The sequence below is a fragment of the Cannabis sativa genome, chromosome 2 (assembly GCF_029168945.1).
Source record: "Cannabis sativa cultivar Pink pepper isolate KNU-18-1 chromosome 2, ASM2916894v1, whole genome shotgun sequence".
Classification (NCBI taxonomy): domain Eukaryota; kingdom Viridiplantae; phylum Streptophyta; class Magnoliopsida; order Rosales; family Cannabaceae; genus Cannabis; species Cannabis sativa.
In genome coordinates this window covers 65,014,891-65,031,236 of record NC_083602.1, presented here as the reverse complement: position 1 = coordinate 65,031,236, position 16,346 = coordinate 65,014,891, and the positions used below count along the sequence as shown (strand labels likewise).

The window sequence follows — 16,346 nt, the reverse complement described above, 5'->3', positions numbered from 1 at the left end:
TAGGAACAACTGTTTTGTTATTGGAAACGAAATTGTCATTCCTGAATTCATTTTTTAGAATAATTACATTTATTTAAATTAAATTAAATATTTTTTTAATATCACACTTTTTTCTATTAAATAATTTCTTTAAAATCTAATTATTTTTATATTTAATACTAAAAAAGTTCTTACATTGTTTTCAGATTTAATACTAAACATTGCTTATATATTTAAAAGAGTTTATACTAAAAGAGATTCATAAATGTTCATACTAACAGAAGTAATAAACTAAACATCTAAGATGTGAACTCATTATCATCACCACCATTCTAATTCCCACGAGTCTATTGCGAAATATAGGTTGTATTCTTAGGATCTGTGATGGTTTTTACATTTGTGACATCGACATCATTTGTGATATCTGTGACGTTTGAGGTACATAGCAGAGAATATTACGGAGCTTGCTAAACTAATAACTAAAAGAAGAGAATAGCAAAAAACAGAGTTCAAGAGAAATTTAAGGTAAAAAAGAGAATATAATTTAGTTGCAAGTGAATCACAAACCCTCTTATTATCTATTTGACTCTCCAAAACTCTCGGTAGTAAGGTCCTCGCCAGGGATGAAGATCTAGACCAGTCAAATAGAATGGTTATGAGCTTGCTTGCTTTCTACACAAGTAAAGAATGGTTAAACAACAAACTTAAAAATGCAAGTAACATACAGAATTTATCACAAAATGCAAAGATGGATTCTGAGCAAACTGCTGGTTCTAAACAACGATATAACTTTGAAAGACATGAAAGTGTTTTGTCTAGTGGGAGATACCAAGACTTGAATACATTTTGGTTTTCATCAGCCTGCAGTTCAATAAGAAATGAACGAAATTCGTGAGATGTTTAATTCTTCTTACTATGAAAAACAGTAAAAGGTATTATGCACTCTAAGACCAAGAATATGATTGATTGAAGACTCTCTCTTATTTTTTTTCCTTATAATTTGAAAGCATTTTGCATCCATAGTAGGCGTATCTCTATTATGTTTCGATGCCAAAATACACCTAACTATTCATAAAGAAAAGATTGGTAGAAAAGTTGTTTTTCTTAGCTAATCCAAACCAAAGGACTAAAAATGCATCGATGCAAAGAGCTAAAATAACCAAATCTATGAAGTACTAAATAAGTCATTACCGATGACGAGTTATATTTCTTAGTGGCCTTAAATTCGTCTCTTCTCCCCCAGCTGTTACGAAATGCATGTCCGATACGATGTCTAGCGGCCTGTTTGTCGTAATGTTTCTTTTCTTGCACAAGAGAACCGGTGCTCGGTGAGTTATTTGATGAGGCTGATGATTTCTTATCAGAAGGAATAAAGGGACAGGACATGCGATCAGCAGTGATCAAAAAATTGTTGCAGCTCGTATTTTTTCCTGAGTATTCAAGAATTACATTTTCCCCCTACGGACATCAATATATAGCATATATATATTATCAAGTTTTATTTGTTCAAATATAAGAAAATTATTAGAAAGAAAAGAATAGATATAGTTACCTGTTAGGAGGAGGTGAGATAAAAAAAAGAAGCGAAAGATGAGATGTAGTTCAGGCATTAAGAGAATGAATGATAATAATAATAATTAATAATTATGATAAGGAAGAAAGGGATATATAAATGAGGGGAAGGAATAAAAATTAGGCCACATGATATGACATTGGTGATGGAAAATCACTCATACACGTCCCTTTTCTTTTCTATGTTTGGGTGTGATGTCTCATCTGACTATCATAAATATGGCCCAACCACCATTGCTTTCAAATAAAAAAAGTATTAACAAAATGAAATGATCTACTCAACCCTGAAAATCCGGGTTAAAAACTTAGACCATTTTATTTTTAACGGAAAAATACCCCAAGAAATTGGTATTTAACAAATCCAAAATGTAACCAAGGTGATACAAATGATTATATGTAACTAATAATTATCACTCAAAAACTTCACATGTTGATTCTAAACTAATCAAAGACTAATACAGTTGGTCACTCTTGAGGCCTCTTTATAACTCTCAAGATTATAGTAAGCATAATCTTAGTTCAAGTTTCCATTACATTTTTATAATCAACAGTATCCCTTTCAACAAAATACAAAATTTTTTTAAATGGCAATGATGATTATATGTAACATAACATCTCAATTTTCAAACAAATAGTTAGAAAACAGTCACTTGATTAATCAGGCTTCATGTAATTAATTTATTTAATATATGTTGTTTTTTAGTAAAAAAAATGTCAAGATACTTGACAGTTTCTTATAAGTCATCATAATTCAGTACATGCTCAAAGCAACAAGTAAACTGAAAACAGGAGCACAATAAAAACCCGTCGTCAAGTAGTAATCTATTTAGCCTAAAAGAGACACAAAAGATCAATTATATGAAACTTACACCCATTTTGGATTTGGGGTATCGCAATCTGCACAAAGTTGATTTCCGTCTTGTTGCAAGAAATTTTCCATCCTTTGTTGTGTACCTGTAAAGGATGATAGAAATCAGAAGTGATCCAGAGATTGCTTTAACATTCTTAAATGATACATTCCGAAGAGTATAAGGAGACATCATCATTATGATAAAACACGCAAATGAGAGCAAATGTTAGGTTTTATCAGGTGATTGATCCTTCCTGTTATTCCATTTACTTCAGAATCTTAATTCATTTGGTATAGTCTTTAAAGAACTTTTATTATATTGCGACTCGAACTCTGCAAAGACTTGAACAGACTCAAATACCACCCCATGAACCTTATCAAATGTTTAGAATTTTGTTACATATTCATGGAAATAGCATAAACCCTCTGAATTCTACCTCAACTAACGAATGATCTTTGTTATTCTAACTGAAAAGAGGAAACAATAAGTTTGAAAACCAAAAACTAGAAATTGTCTTATAAAAATTGCTATGAGGATCAAAGTACCAGAAAATGCCGATTAATCATTGTGGTACTTTCAACATTCTGTTTCTGAACATAAGAGATCATACAGGCAGGCAACTGATCCTACAAATGTAACCAAGTTAAATTTCAATTCACTAACTGCACATACATTTTTTGCCATAACAGCAAAAATGTACAACCACAAACAATATGAAAAACCCTTTAACATCCAGAGGGAATACATCAATCATATCATGCTAATATAAATAAGAGCTATATACTAGAGAACATACAAACACCAAAAGAAAGCTAAACAAGAGCATTCATTTCCATAATTAACATTTATTGGGGATATTAAAATCATTGTTTGGTCAATAAATATAACCTTTAATTTATCATAAAGCAAATACCTGAAACATCAGTTGGACCAGGATTATGATGAACTCTCTTTTTTTTGAAGATAATCCCTTTTAACAATTCATCCAAGCTTTATGAAATGCCCACAAAAAGGAACATATTGCTGCCAATTACAAGAATAATTTTATTTTGCTAAATTCACTTTCTAATATTGTCATTTTGACAAACTAATTATACACAGTTCTACTTCCTTACACATCTAATTATAGCCAAAACCAATATCAGCACATTGTTTTTCTAATTCAACCATGTCCAAAAGTTAAAAGCAGAATCAGTAGAAATAAAGTAGACAGCAAGTCGTAGTAGTAGTAGTAATAGAAAAACAACCTAATCACATCAAGCTTCAGCCTCAATAGGCTTATCTGCAAGAAGCTATTTCAGTAATGTTTATTCAAAAATTAATTAGTGATCTTTTCTCCAGTTCAGACTAATGGAATGTAAGTAGGAAAAGAAAGTTCATGAGAACAAAGACCGAGTCTTGTTCCGTTCAAGTCGAGCTTTCCTCTGTTGAAATTCGGAAACATATATCGTTACACAGTTTAGAACACCTGAAACAATTCTAGAACAGCACTACCAAAATGAAAAACTGCAATGGCTTAAAGAACCAACCTCTTTTTTCTTGCATTCCTTGTAAACATCAAAATGTTCTTGGCATTTGCTTTTGTCAGTGATAAATTCTTCAAGACCTGCAAGTGCAAAGATTGCACCAATCAAAGTAAAAGTGGTTTTGTACGACCTTTCCTTAGTATCCAACATCAAAGAAGATTAAACAATTCTTCCAATCAAATTGAAAAAATGCTTAAGCTCAATATGATTCAACATTCCATCACATAAATGTTAAGCCCTAACTAAGAGTACCATTACCAAATTCTTTTTTCAGCAAAAAAAAAAAAAAAAAGAAAAGAAAAGAAAAATCAGCCATGGATTCGGAGTTCTCACAGTGCTCCTCCATCGATCTTCGATATCGAGCTGACCACTGCAGTAAAACGACAACTGAACGACGCTTCTCAAGCCCTGACAAGAAGGGAAGCCTGGAGCGAAAAGAGTTGTGAGGATGAAAGAACGATCGGAAATGCGGAAAAACAGACTAATAGAATATGAGGAATCATTAACTGACTAACTGCTCTTTATCGTGAAAGTATTAAACGAGACACCGAGATGTATTGAGAAAATACTTAAACCTAAAACATGAATAGAAAGTCTAACTATTCATATAAACAATCAAAAATATACAAAGTAATTCACGAAATGAATTATAAAAAGTATGGTTAAGTTTACTTGAAACAAATTATAACTATTTATGCGAAGCTAGAGCACTAAACTGCTCGTAAATTAAAAGCATAGCAGACAATGACTGCTCGCGCATATAGTAGATTAATAACTACTCAAACAATATCAAATGAAAATACGAGCAATGGAAAGGCTTAAAATATTTAAATTTGATCCAAAATATAATTGTTTAAGTTGTGAATAAAAAAAACACAAGTAAACAAATGTAGTAAGTTCAAATGCAAAAGTACGAGGCATTAAATAAAAGATAAAATAAAAAGCGAAGTTGGCCATCCAACTTTGCAAATTTGTCTTTACAAAAAGCCACAAAGGGAAAACCATTGTCTCGATCGTATGGCAATTTTCCTAAAAGTAAAAAAAAAAAAAAAAGAGTAGATGATTAAAGACTAAGTCTACATAGTAGGAACTTGGATAGTTCTTCTTCCTCTTATTCTCCCGCTGCCTCGGCTTCCTCTTCTACCTTTTTAGCTTGCTCGCAGTAAGCGAGGACTTCCTCCATGCCCTTTCCCAGGAAATTCAAATCCATTTCTGGATTCGCCATCCAAGCTTGATAGATGGAGCATTTGGCAATGGCATTACATTGCTCCTTGGTGTCGGCTTCTTTCCCCTCGAGTGTTGCATTGGCTGCATTGAGTTCCTCATGGAGTTTCTGGCATAGCTCGGACTTGTCCTTCGCCTCCTTCTAAGCAGCTTCAAGTTCAGCTTTGTTGGCCCTCTTCACCTCCTCGACTTCTTTATTTAAGCGAGAGATCTCCGTCTGAGCCTCGTTCCATTACCTGGACACGACCTTGCGTTGACCAATCAGCTTCTGGATCTCGTTCTCCAGTTGCCTCATCATGTCCAGACCCCACAAAGGAGATGAAAGTTTGCTTAAAACAAATAAACAAAAATGCAAAAGTATTTCTTAGGGTTGTTAAAGAGAGAAGTAAAGTGAGAAGGATAAAGAAATTTACCGAGAGGCCAAAGGCAACGCTCCTCTCGAGCATCTCGTTCAGGCTTCCATTATTTATCAAGTCCCAGTCGTTGGGAAGGAAGGACCGGAGGTGACGCCAACAAGCCACATCGTACTGCACACAATGCTCTGAGCCAGCATTCCCAACCTCAATGGGTAGAGTCTCAGGCGCTTGGCTCGAAGAGGCTGCGACCTGATTTGCTTTGGGAATGGGCTCTTCAGTATGTGTGAGGGCCGGAGGGTGAGTCTGAACCTGGTTCTCAGGGGCCTCAAGGTCAATGGTCTGTGAGGCTTGCTTCTTGTTGGCAGTTGTCTTCCTGGGCCTTTTGAGGGGCTCCACGTTGATATCCGAAGAAGTTTCCAAAGCCGTCAACCTTTTCTTTTCCTTCTTGCTTGAAGAATGAAGAAGGTCCTCGAGATCCATTTCTGCAAGACAGAACAATGTGTTAACATTTGTTAAAAACAAGTAAAAGGGGAAATTGGGAAATTATTTCCCATCTAAGGGATTTACAATAATCATAAGAAGATGAAGAAGGAGGACTATAATATTCACTAAAATCTGGACATCCTGTGATCCTGAATATATCATAGGAATTAATTGGTTCTAAATCCCAGCTCTAATCTATATGACCTGACCTACCCAGCATGGTCCCATACTGCTCGACTATCCCATAGTAGGAGTTAGTACAACTAATTTGAACGTGAAATTCTAGGTACCGACTATCATACCTATGTGCAATGCGATCCATGAGGAAAGGTTCCAGGTGTAGAAATTATACTGGCTATCTCGAAAAAACCCTAATGTGGTATGCTCAGCCCTAAGCACTGTGGGTGACCATCCACATTGATTACCTTTGGATACTCCTTCTTCGGCTTCCCGAGGGACTGCGTTCTGGAGGTAGTGCGCCCGAGCCACATAATCCTAAGTTTCCTCATCAACTTGACTGGAACCTGCTGCCACGACGCATACTTGGGATATTTATAATCACCAGTATACTCGTTCTCAGCGAGGAGGCCCACAGACCTCAGGTTGACCTCGTTCAAGAGGAACTCGGCTGATCGGAGACCGTATGGAAGACCCAGCAGGAGCCTGCATCGCTCGACCATCTCAGGGCTAGGATTTGGTCTTTTCGAGACTGCTATCAAAGTAATGAAAATACAAGTCAGCGAGGCTAACATTAAAAACATGGAATAATCTAAAACCAAGTTTAAGACAAATAGTCATTTACATATTATGCGAAAGGAGGTTGTATTGATTGGGGAGAGGCCAATTGTCCAAAAGAAGTCCTCTTTGAAATGGATTTTGTTTTGCAACCCAACAATGATCTTAGGATCGCTTGTGTGAGTCCCAAGGTAATAAAAACCTCCTGCAGCATTCTTCTTCGCAGGGACTACCTTGACTGAGTAGAGATACACTATTTTCAGGGGAGTGGGGCACTCCCATCCTAAGATTTTGTACAGAACTTTTAAACTTGCAAGGATTCTATAGGAAATAAGAACCAACTGGAATGGGGCAATTCCAAGATGGTTAAGGAAGTTCTTAAAGTAATCTCGTAGGGGGAGAATCACTCCAGCCCTAATGTGTTCGAGGCTCCAAGCGCCTATTCTAGTAGAGCCACTCGTACTCGCCTTGCAACTAGTTCCCTCGGGTGCTTCGCGAGTAAGTCGTTCTGGTGGGTAACAACTAAACTTGCCAGGAGCTACGGATCTGACCTGCCATTTTCACTTTTGATCAATGTCATGAGTCCTTAGGATGCTACCTACGTAATCCCCGATGGCTCGAACCCTCGACTCGATAAGTTCAGCCTCGAAAGTAATGTTGGGGTCTTGGGGAGTCTTTAATTTTTGAGGCTTGGAAGTCATGATTTCAAAATCTAGGTCACCTAGTGAAAAAGCAATTGTGACTCTGGGTAAAAAAAATAAAGGCCTAGCCAAAGGAATAGATGATAAACTAGGAGGTTCAGGCCAAGCAGCATCTCGCAAGAAACGATGTTTGTCTTCTGTTATTTATTGCAAGAAGCGCTTGTGGCGACTAGCAATATCATCTTGGTGGGTTTTTACTAGGTGGTCCCTAATTTTTGCATAATTTATTTCTAATTTGGATTGGGGTTTTGAAATTCTGGGTTTAAACGGGATGGCAAGTTCACTGGGGCACTCTGTTTCTAAAACTTATGGAGGATAAACTTCTGAACCAGATTGGGACATTGTTACAAAAAGAAAGCAATCCCAATTCTTGGATGAAATTTACCAAACCAGAAGCTTATAAATTTGAGAAACCCAAAAGTCTACGCTCTGCCCAAACCCTAAAAATTACCCAGAAAAATTCAACCTAAAATTGCTAAAACCAAATAAGATGACAAAGGTGCAAATCATAAAGTAATGATCAAACCCAAAATTGTAAAATAACATAGAAGATAAGAAAACAAAGAGGGATGAATCGCTTACTATTTAAAGTCGGGTTTCGACACGATGAACGATTCTCCAATCGACAATGCAGCGAACGACTTGGTAATCTCTTTGAATGCTTGAGGTTGAAAAACAAATCCGATGAAACTTGCAAGAAGTATGACGTCAAAGACAAAGATGGCATGCAAAGCTTCGAAAAACCTGGCTGGAGTTTTTTGTAGAGAATCTCAAGAAAAATTTTGAAATGGTAAAGATGGTGAAAATGTGGTTTCTTTTTTTCCTTTTATACCATAGGGTTGATCTCCGTTGGATTAAGAGATAATTGGTCCAATGGGTAGAAATAAGAAAGAAGTGGAAAAGATGGTTATTTAATGCTCATGATGTGCCTCGAAACTGCAAAACTACCAAAATCAAAGGGCATGCGTTTTTTCAAAATGGATTATGACAAAAATACCATCGGTAATCATTTAAAAAGTACTTTTCACTCAAAATGACTTTTTAAGGGGCAATTGTTATACTCAAAATTCGGCAGGTACTTAAGAGGATGACACGTGTCAACCTTGGGGAAAATCCTTTGAGTAAAAAAAAGAACCCTAGTTCTGTATCACAAAAGTCTGAATAAGATTGACTCGTGGACTATGCAGAGTTAACTACAAAACCACGTAAAAAAATGGGTGTTATTTTTGTTTCTTTTATTTTCTATAATTTTTTTGTTCTAAACCTATCACGAAATTAGGCTCCTAATCGTTAATGAAAATCTACGTTAATACGTGGATAACAATACAAGTCAATATAAAAAATTATATTGTATTAAATAATACTATAATACAATATACAACACAATATTATACAGTAGACTACAATACATACAATGCATACAATAAAATGCTATATAATGCAATACAATGAGGTTAATTTAAGCATTAATATAATAACGAATAATTAGCAATTCTAGCCCCTGAACTTTCGACACTACTGATCTTGTCTCCTAAAATATACTTCTTAAGAACTCCCCATGAACTTTTACATTTACTAAAATTTACTCAATCTGTTAGGTTTCTTCCTATTATTTTGTTTATATGCTGACATGTCTTTGTAAATTAGAAATTTTGTCCCCTAAACTTTGACAACTATCAAATTGTACTCCCTCTTAATAAAAATTAGAAAGATTCAACATTTTTTTTTTTTCAGTAAATCTTAAAAAATAAATTTAGATCTTAAAAAAATCATTTTGAATGATTAAGAAAATTAAAAAAGAAATCAAAAAATAAATTAAGCGATTTAAAAAATTAATTATTTTTTATTAAAACATCTATTTAGATATAAAAAAGTATAATAAAAATTTGATTTTTTGTTAAAACTAAATTTTACGGAAACAAATTTGAGTCTATATTTTTCTCCAAAAATCTTAATTTGTTTAAATAAACATAAAAAAAAAATTAGTTTAATTCCTATTTTCTTATAATTTTATATATTTTTTTAGTTTCTAATTTTTTTTATTAATTTTTAGGATATGAATTTATAAACACAAATAAGCTTGATCTTTCTCTTCACAAATTTTAGTTTGTTTAAATTATTTATTAAATTTTCAATTATGTGTTTATAAATAAAGTAAAATTTGAAAATATTTTTTTAAGAATAATTTATGTTTTTAATTTAGCTTAATTTTTGTTTTTTTTTCTTGGAAAAGGAATTTATCATAGATAATCAACTTGCATCTACAATTACAATATCTCGTAAAGAGGAAGGAGCATTATGCTCATAGAACGTACGATCTGACAAAAAACAAGACCCCCTAGCAACACAATGGGCAACCTTATTAGCAGAACGATTAAGAAAAGAAATTTGGACATTATTTAAAGTAGATAAAATTAAACGACAGTCTTCCACCAACAAACCGAACTGAGATGGCATATGAATTGAACTTGTTATTGCTTGGACAACAACTAATGCATCTCATTCAACAACCACCTTATCACAGCCTTTACTCTTAATCCAACTCAACGCTTCCTTGATACCAATTACCTCAGTAATTTTAGGAAGAACACAACCCCACCTACTCCCTGAAACAGCTTCAATAAGAGTGCCATTGCTATCTCGTGCCACCCAACCAAAACCAAACTTCTGCTGCGCTTCAAAGATGACTCCATCGACATTCACCTTGATAGTAAAAAGATCTTGTTTAACCCAAAGATTGCTATTAGTAACATCACCCGTAGCAAAATAAGCATGAGGCGACTCAAAATTCGCAATCTTCCAATTTGCAAGGACTGATCTAGCCGAATTCACAACATCCGAAGTAGCTCGATTTTTCTTCTGCCAAAGCAACTCATTGCGAGTTTTTCAAATACTCCAACTGATCATAGCAGCATCCACTGTAACATAACTTGATTCCCTTCTAGCAAGCCAAAAAACCAGGCGGCAAAATCTTCTGATGCACCAGCAGGAGGCACGGTTGCTGCAGCAAAAAACTAGTAGGAGTTGGAAAAATTGCAGCCCAACAACACATGGTAAATCGACTCATATTCTCTGTTACAGAACGTGCAAAGAAGATCCACATTGATATGCTTTGTTTGAAGCAGAACCTTCGTTGGAAGACTACCAGAACACGCTCGCCACAAGAAATGACGAACCTTAGGAGGGACTACCAATCGCCACAACTTTTTCCAGCAGTTGTTATCTTCCAAATAAAGCCAATTTCCTCTACTCGATTGAAGATGCTTATAAGCACTTTTAACCGAGTAAAAGCCCGACGATTCCATGTTCCAAAACCATGTATCTCTTTCCACAGAAAAACTTAGCTGAATGTTCAAAATTAAACCAACATCTCTCTCCAAAAACATGTCTGAAATGAGCTCAATATCCCAAGATCTTTCCCCTACAGTCATGAGACTATCAACATACTTATTTTGAAGTTCTTGATTCTCAGTTCTGAAATAAGGATTAGAGTCATGGGGTAGCCACAAATCCTTAAGAACATTAACTCGAGAACCATCTGCAATTGAAAGTCTTGCACACGCTTTAACAAGCACCTGAGCTGCCCAAATACTCCTCCAAATAAAGCTGAGATTTTGTCCCAATTCAGTAGAAATAAAAGAGCCATTCGGGTAGTAACGTGCTTTATAAATCTTACCAACAAGTGAATTTTCCATACTGAGCAATCTCCATCCTTATTTTCCCAAAAAAGAGAGGTTATAATCCCGAAGATCACGGAATCCTAACCCCCCGACATTCTTATGTTGGCAAAGATGTTTCCAACTAACCCAACTTACACCTTGGCTTGTGTTCTTAGATTGAGACTTCCACCAAAACTTCACCATCATTCCTTCAAGACTCGAACAAATCTCTTGGGTCAAAAGAAAAACACTCATAGCATAGCTAGACAATGCTTGAGCAACCGACTTAATTAACACTTCCTTACCCGCTTTTGAAAGAAACTTAGTTTCCCAACTAAAAATTCTCTTCCTCATCTTCTCCTTCAAGAACCCCAACATGGTGTTCTTGTTTCTACCCATAATACAAGGAAGGCCCAAATAAAGTCCATTATTCGATGCCTCTCTCAACCCCATTAAACCACACATCCTGCTACGCACATCTGTCGTAGTGTTCTTACTAAAGAAAATAGAAGACTTGGCAAAGTTGACTTGTTGGCTAGATGCAAGTGCATAGGTATGCAACAAGCGCATAACATTTTGAGCTTCCCTTTCATTAGCTTTACAATACACATAACTATCATCCGCAAAGAGCATATGAGAGAGCATAGGAGCTTCTCTCGCCACACGACACCCAGTCAAAAGATGATGCCTCTCATAATAATTCAGCAACGAAGAAAGGCCCTCTGCACAAATTAAAAAGAGAAACGGAGAGAGCGGATCACCTTGTCGCAAACCTCTACTCGGATTAATAGGGCCCATAGTAAACCCCCCATGGGTAACATTATATGTGATTGTGGTAACACAAAACATGATGAGTTGCACCCAATGAGCATTAAACCCCATATGAAGCATCGTGTTTTCAATAAACGGCCATTCAACCCGATCATAGGCCTTACTCATGTCGAGTTTAAGAGCCATATAACCCTCCTTACCACTTCTTTTCCTTTTCAGATAATGCATAATTTCAAAAGCAGTCATGATATTATCTGAAATCAAGCGACCCAGAATAAAAGCACTTTGGTTATCCGATATGACAATGGGCAATACTTGTTTGATTCTGTTCGTTAAAACCTTAGAAATAATCTTATATACCACTTTACGCAAGGATATTGGTCGAAGATCATTCATCACTTGGGGTTGTTTCTTCTTCGGAATAAGCACAATGTTAGTCTTATTTAAGTCTCTTGGAAAGGAACCCGAGACAAAAAAATTCTGGACCAACTTAACGATATCCCCACCAACAATGTTCCATCTTTTTTGATAAAATCCAAGAGTCATTCCATTGGGACCCGGAGATTTATCCAGATGCATTTGAAAGAGAGCACGCCTAATCTCATCCTCCATAACCGGTTCAAGCAACTTCATATTATGATCATTAGAAATTGCAGCTGGAATGCACTGCATAACACCAGAAATGTCGACTGCTGAAGCTGTAAAGAGCTGAGAAAAATATTCAGTAACCACCGTGGGAAGACCATCCTGCCAGTCGACCCAATTCCCAGCGTCATCACACAATTTTTGGATAGAATTATTTCTTCTTCTTGCTGTAGCAACAACATGAAAGTACTTCGAGTTGTTGTCCCCCTCACACAGCCAGAGTTGTTTACTTCTCTACTTCCAAAACATCTCTATCTGCAGTAGCGCATCAGCTAGTTTACCCGAAGCAATTTTATAATTTTCAACACAGATTGCATCCCTACCTTTCTTCCATCTCTTCACCTCCAACTTACAAACTTTTATTCTTTTAGCAAAATTTTCTGAATAATCCTTTCCCCACTCCATCAGCACCTCCCCACAACCAATTATTTTTTCAATAATTGACTTCATGGGATCAACACTCCATCAATCTTGAATAATCTTAATACACAAAGGCTCTTTCAACCAAGAATTTTCAAAACGAAAAACCCCGGTTATTAGCAATCACCATACTGTTGACAGTAACCAAATGAATAGGACAATGGTCGGATGTAGAAACTTCAAGATTGTAAAGTTTAGCAAAGGGAAAGAAATCTAACCAAGCTTGATTAACCAAGGCACGGTCAATACGAACCTCCACCCATTCCACTTAACCACGACTTCTTTCCCAAGTGTAAGGGTAACCGCACAACTCCAAATCATGTAGACTACATTCGGCCAAAGCTTCATTAAAACTGTTCACAAGCCAATTCGGGTAAGGGTTGCCTCCTCTCTTGTCGCCTTGAGAAGTGACATTATTAAGGTCACCAATGATGCACCAAGGTAAGTTCAGTTTATTATTTAGCTCACTCATGAGGTCCCATATTTTTTTCCTTAAACTTCTATTGGGTTCACCATACATTCCTGTCAATCTCCAATCACCTCTCTCATTCCTACATACCACCACATCAATAAACTTATTTCCAAATTCCAGCACCTTCACTTCTTCTTCAACTCTCCACAATAAAGCTTTTTCTCCGCTCCTCCCTTGCACATCAACTGAAATAGCCCCCTCAAAACCAATCGCAACACGTAACCTTTCCACAACATGCTTTCTAGATAAAGTTTCACACAAAAACAAATAACTGGGCTTCTTTTGGATCATAAGATCCTTAATGAATTGTTGAGCCCATGCATTCCCAAGCCCATGGCGATTCCAAGAAATAACACTCATGATAACTGGTGGGCCGAAGTACCATGGCCCACCTTTAAAACATTTTTTGAACCACTTACTTCCTCAACATCAGAACCTATATTTGGCCCCACCAAACTCTCCCCATGTATAGCTTCCTCTGCCCCCATACGCCTCTTCTTACTATCCAGAGCCACTAGCAAATCTTCCTCATTAACGGAATCCTCATCACCTCCAGCCATAGTTGTTTGAGCCCCCATAACATCTTTGCCATTAACTACACCTTCCCTTTCCACAATAATGCCTTTATTCTTGCCTAAACTCATGGGATCATGATTAACTCTAGAGTCAAATCGATCAATGTCCATGATTCTAGGCGAAATTGAATCTCTTCCAACGTCTTTCATCCGCCTGGAAAAGCTGCCACCACCATCGGCTCCACCGTCCTTCTTCCCCGTTCGAAGCCACTAAGCACCGATCAAGTAATTTTGCTTCTTCAATTGAGCTCTCATCCCAATCCCATAAGGCTTAGCAATTTGTTCCAGAGGTTGATCAAACCTTCTTGGACAAAATCTTTCGGAGTTCCCGATTATGCCACAAGCAAAACAAAATGTTGGAAGATGTTCATATTGAAAATTTGCCCATATCCAATCACCATTCTCTTTACACAATTTCATTCTTCTTTTCAATGGTTTGTCTATGTCAATCGTAGCTCTAACACGTAGATAATCCCTCCATAAACCATTGAAATTTTTAGAATCCGACTTAACAAACCTTCCCACATATTCACCAGCACTTCTCACAATATTTTCCAACATAAACCCAGTTTTTAAGCCATGAATCTGAACCCAAAAATCAATCTTATTCAAAACAACAGATTTTGGTTCCTCCCCTTTTTTCAGACGATGAAACACAAGAGGGCACTTGTTGAACGTCCAAGGGCTTCCATCTATAACCGATTGTATATCTAATTCATGGTAGAACTGAAAAAGATAACGATTGGTGTCGAGTTCCTTGATATACACACCCTTTCTCGATTGCCAAACAGAGGCCATCATATGTCTCATAGCATCAAAATCAAAGGTCCATCTCGTAAGAAACTTCCCCACTAAACACCATCTGTCATCAAACAAAGCCTCATCCCCTTCATCTTCCTCACCAATTAGAATCCCCTCCTCCTCATCCTCCAAACTTATTTGTCCATATTGTTCATTGAGATCAAAATCATTGCGACTACTCGAAGCCATCACGAACAAAACACCAAACAGAGAATAACTTAGAAATACTCAAAAAACATAAGGCAACATGTCATACGACAAGACTTTCCATCAACTTTGTGCTTTTGTTACTCAAATATTGTAAAACCATAGTTTTTGGTATATTTTAATTTAGCCTAATATTTTTTTATGAATTTAATATTTTCATCATATTTTTTTTAATAATTTTTTTTTTAGAATTAATAGAAAATTATAATTTTTAAAATTATTATTATTTTTTATTTTATATAAAAAGGGGTAAGATTTAGTATTGGTTAAAGTTCAGACAGTGAAAGTGTTAACTTTTATCAGTAGCGAAATCTAGGTCATTAATTATATAACTATTATAATAAATATCAGCAAGGATTAGAAAGAGAGACCAGAAACATAATAAACAATTTTCTTTATCACTAAGGCATTTATTATATGTTAGATATAATGAACAGTGAAATTGATATGTTTGGAAGAATTAGATACTTTCTTTAAAGATACTATATTTAAAAAGGCACAATAGGAGAGAGATGAAGTTTAGAAGAAAAAATAAATAGAGGAATAGAATAATGTTGCGAAACGAAACAACCACGAATGTCAATGTTCTTTCTTCTTCTTGTTCTGTGATTTAATGTATTGATTTATTATGCTGTGTTGTGTTTGAGTGGATGTGTAAACCCAAAACAAAACTAAAAACATTAGAAAATACAATACAAACACCAGCTGGAACCTCATGGCTGACGAGTGTCTTATGTGCCTCATTGCCGTGGCTTATGCAATCTCCATTTTTTTTATTATTTCCTTTTTAAATTCTCTTTTTTTTTTTTGGCAACGCTTTTCAAAATTCTCTTAAGACAACTCATTTGGATCCAAATTATTATGATTGCCTATGTATGCCTAGTCATTAGTACTTAATATTTTTTTAACAAAATATTGAAAACAAAAGGAAATTAAGGAATAGACAAGAGTGATTGAGTAAAATTGGATTTGATGTTGTCAAATAAATCAAAATTCCCAAAATGCCCTTCTTACTTAAACTTGGCGTTCTAGATATCTCAAATGTTTGTCGTGCTAAGAAATTGGTTCTAAACTTACCCAGTGACTCTAACGGCCATCCATCGCATTTTCCGTCATCGCTGAGCAAAAAATATAAAAATTGCATAATTTATATTTAGCATAAATAATACTCTTAGAGTTTAATAAAATCTATAGAATTGAAAAATTATGACTATAATGCCCATTTCTAAAAATGTGGCCCACAACAAATGTAAAATCATATATAATTATAAAATGTCAATAATTAATGCTAATTGCATTTACAAATACATAATCTAATATGCGGTCATTACATGGAGGCTGCACGCAGCCTGTTTCCTTAGCCAAACTC

At 35.7% G+C, this 16,346-nt stretch overlaps 3 protein-coding genes across 16 annotated transcripts; all 3 read right to left on the bottom strand.

Moving 5' to 3' along the window:
- Positions 1–213: 213 nt before the first annotated feature.
- Positions 214–4,581, bottom strand: LOC115720363 (uncharacterized). 14 transcript variants are annotated; one of them, XR_009686353.1, is made up of 8 exons: positions 4,262–4,496; positions 3,932–4,008; positions 3,316–3,425; positions 2,948–3,028; positions 2,421–2,505; positions 1,171–1,437; positions 705–840; positions 214–610 (listed from the first exon to the last, which is right to left on the bottom strand). XR_009686353.1 is itself a non-coding variant. In XM_061110762.1 (7 exons), exons 4-7 carry the CDS (start codon positions 2,424–2,426, stop codon positions 391–393), a joined length of 552 nt encoding a protein of 183 aa, XP_060966745.1. In that variant the 5' UTR covers positions 2,427–2,505; positions 3,316–3,425; positions 3,932–4,008; positions 4,262–4,521; the 3' UTR covers positions 214–390. The 14 variants fall into 14 exon arrangements, 7 of the variants coding, with proteins under 7 accessions (XP_060966745.1, XP_060966744.1, XP_060966741.1 ...); XR_009686352.1 differs by having other exon boundaries at positions 214–840; positions 1,171–1,409; positions 1,532–2,505; positions 4,262–4,532; XR_009686354.1 differs by having other exon boundaries at positions 214–840; positions 1,532–2,505; positions 4,262–4,530.
- LOC133035076 (uncharacterized) lies at positions 4,206–6,243 on the bottom strand. The gene is made up of 2 exons (XM_061110757.1): positions 4,436–6,243; positions 4,206–4,353 (listed from the first exon to the last, which is right to left on the bottom strand). The coding sequence occupies exon 1, from the start codon at positions 5,986–5,988 to the stop codon at positions 5,347–5,349; it is 642 nt and encodes a 213-aa protein (XP_060966740.1). The 5' UTR covers positions 5,989–6,243; the 3' UTR covers positions 4,206–4,353; positions 4,436–5,346.
- Positions 6,244–14,179: 7,936 nt separating this feature from the next.
- LOC133034443 (uncharacterized) lies at positions 14,180–14,959 on the bottom strand. Its single transcript, XM_061109531.1, has one exon. It carries the CDS (start codon positions 14,957–14,959, stop codon positions 14,180–14,182), a length of 780 nt encoding a protein of 259 aa, XP_060965514.1.
- Positions 14,960–16,346: the final 1,387 nt, after the last annotated feature.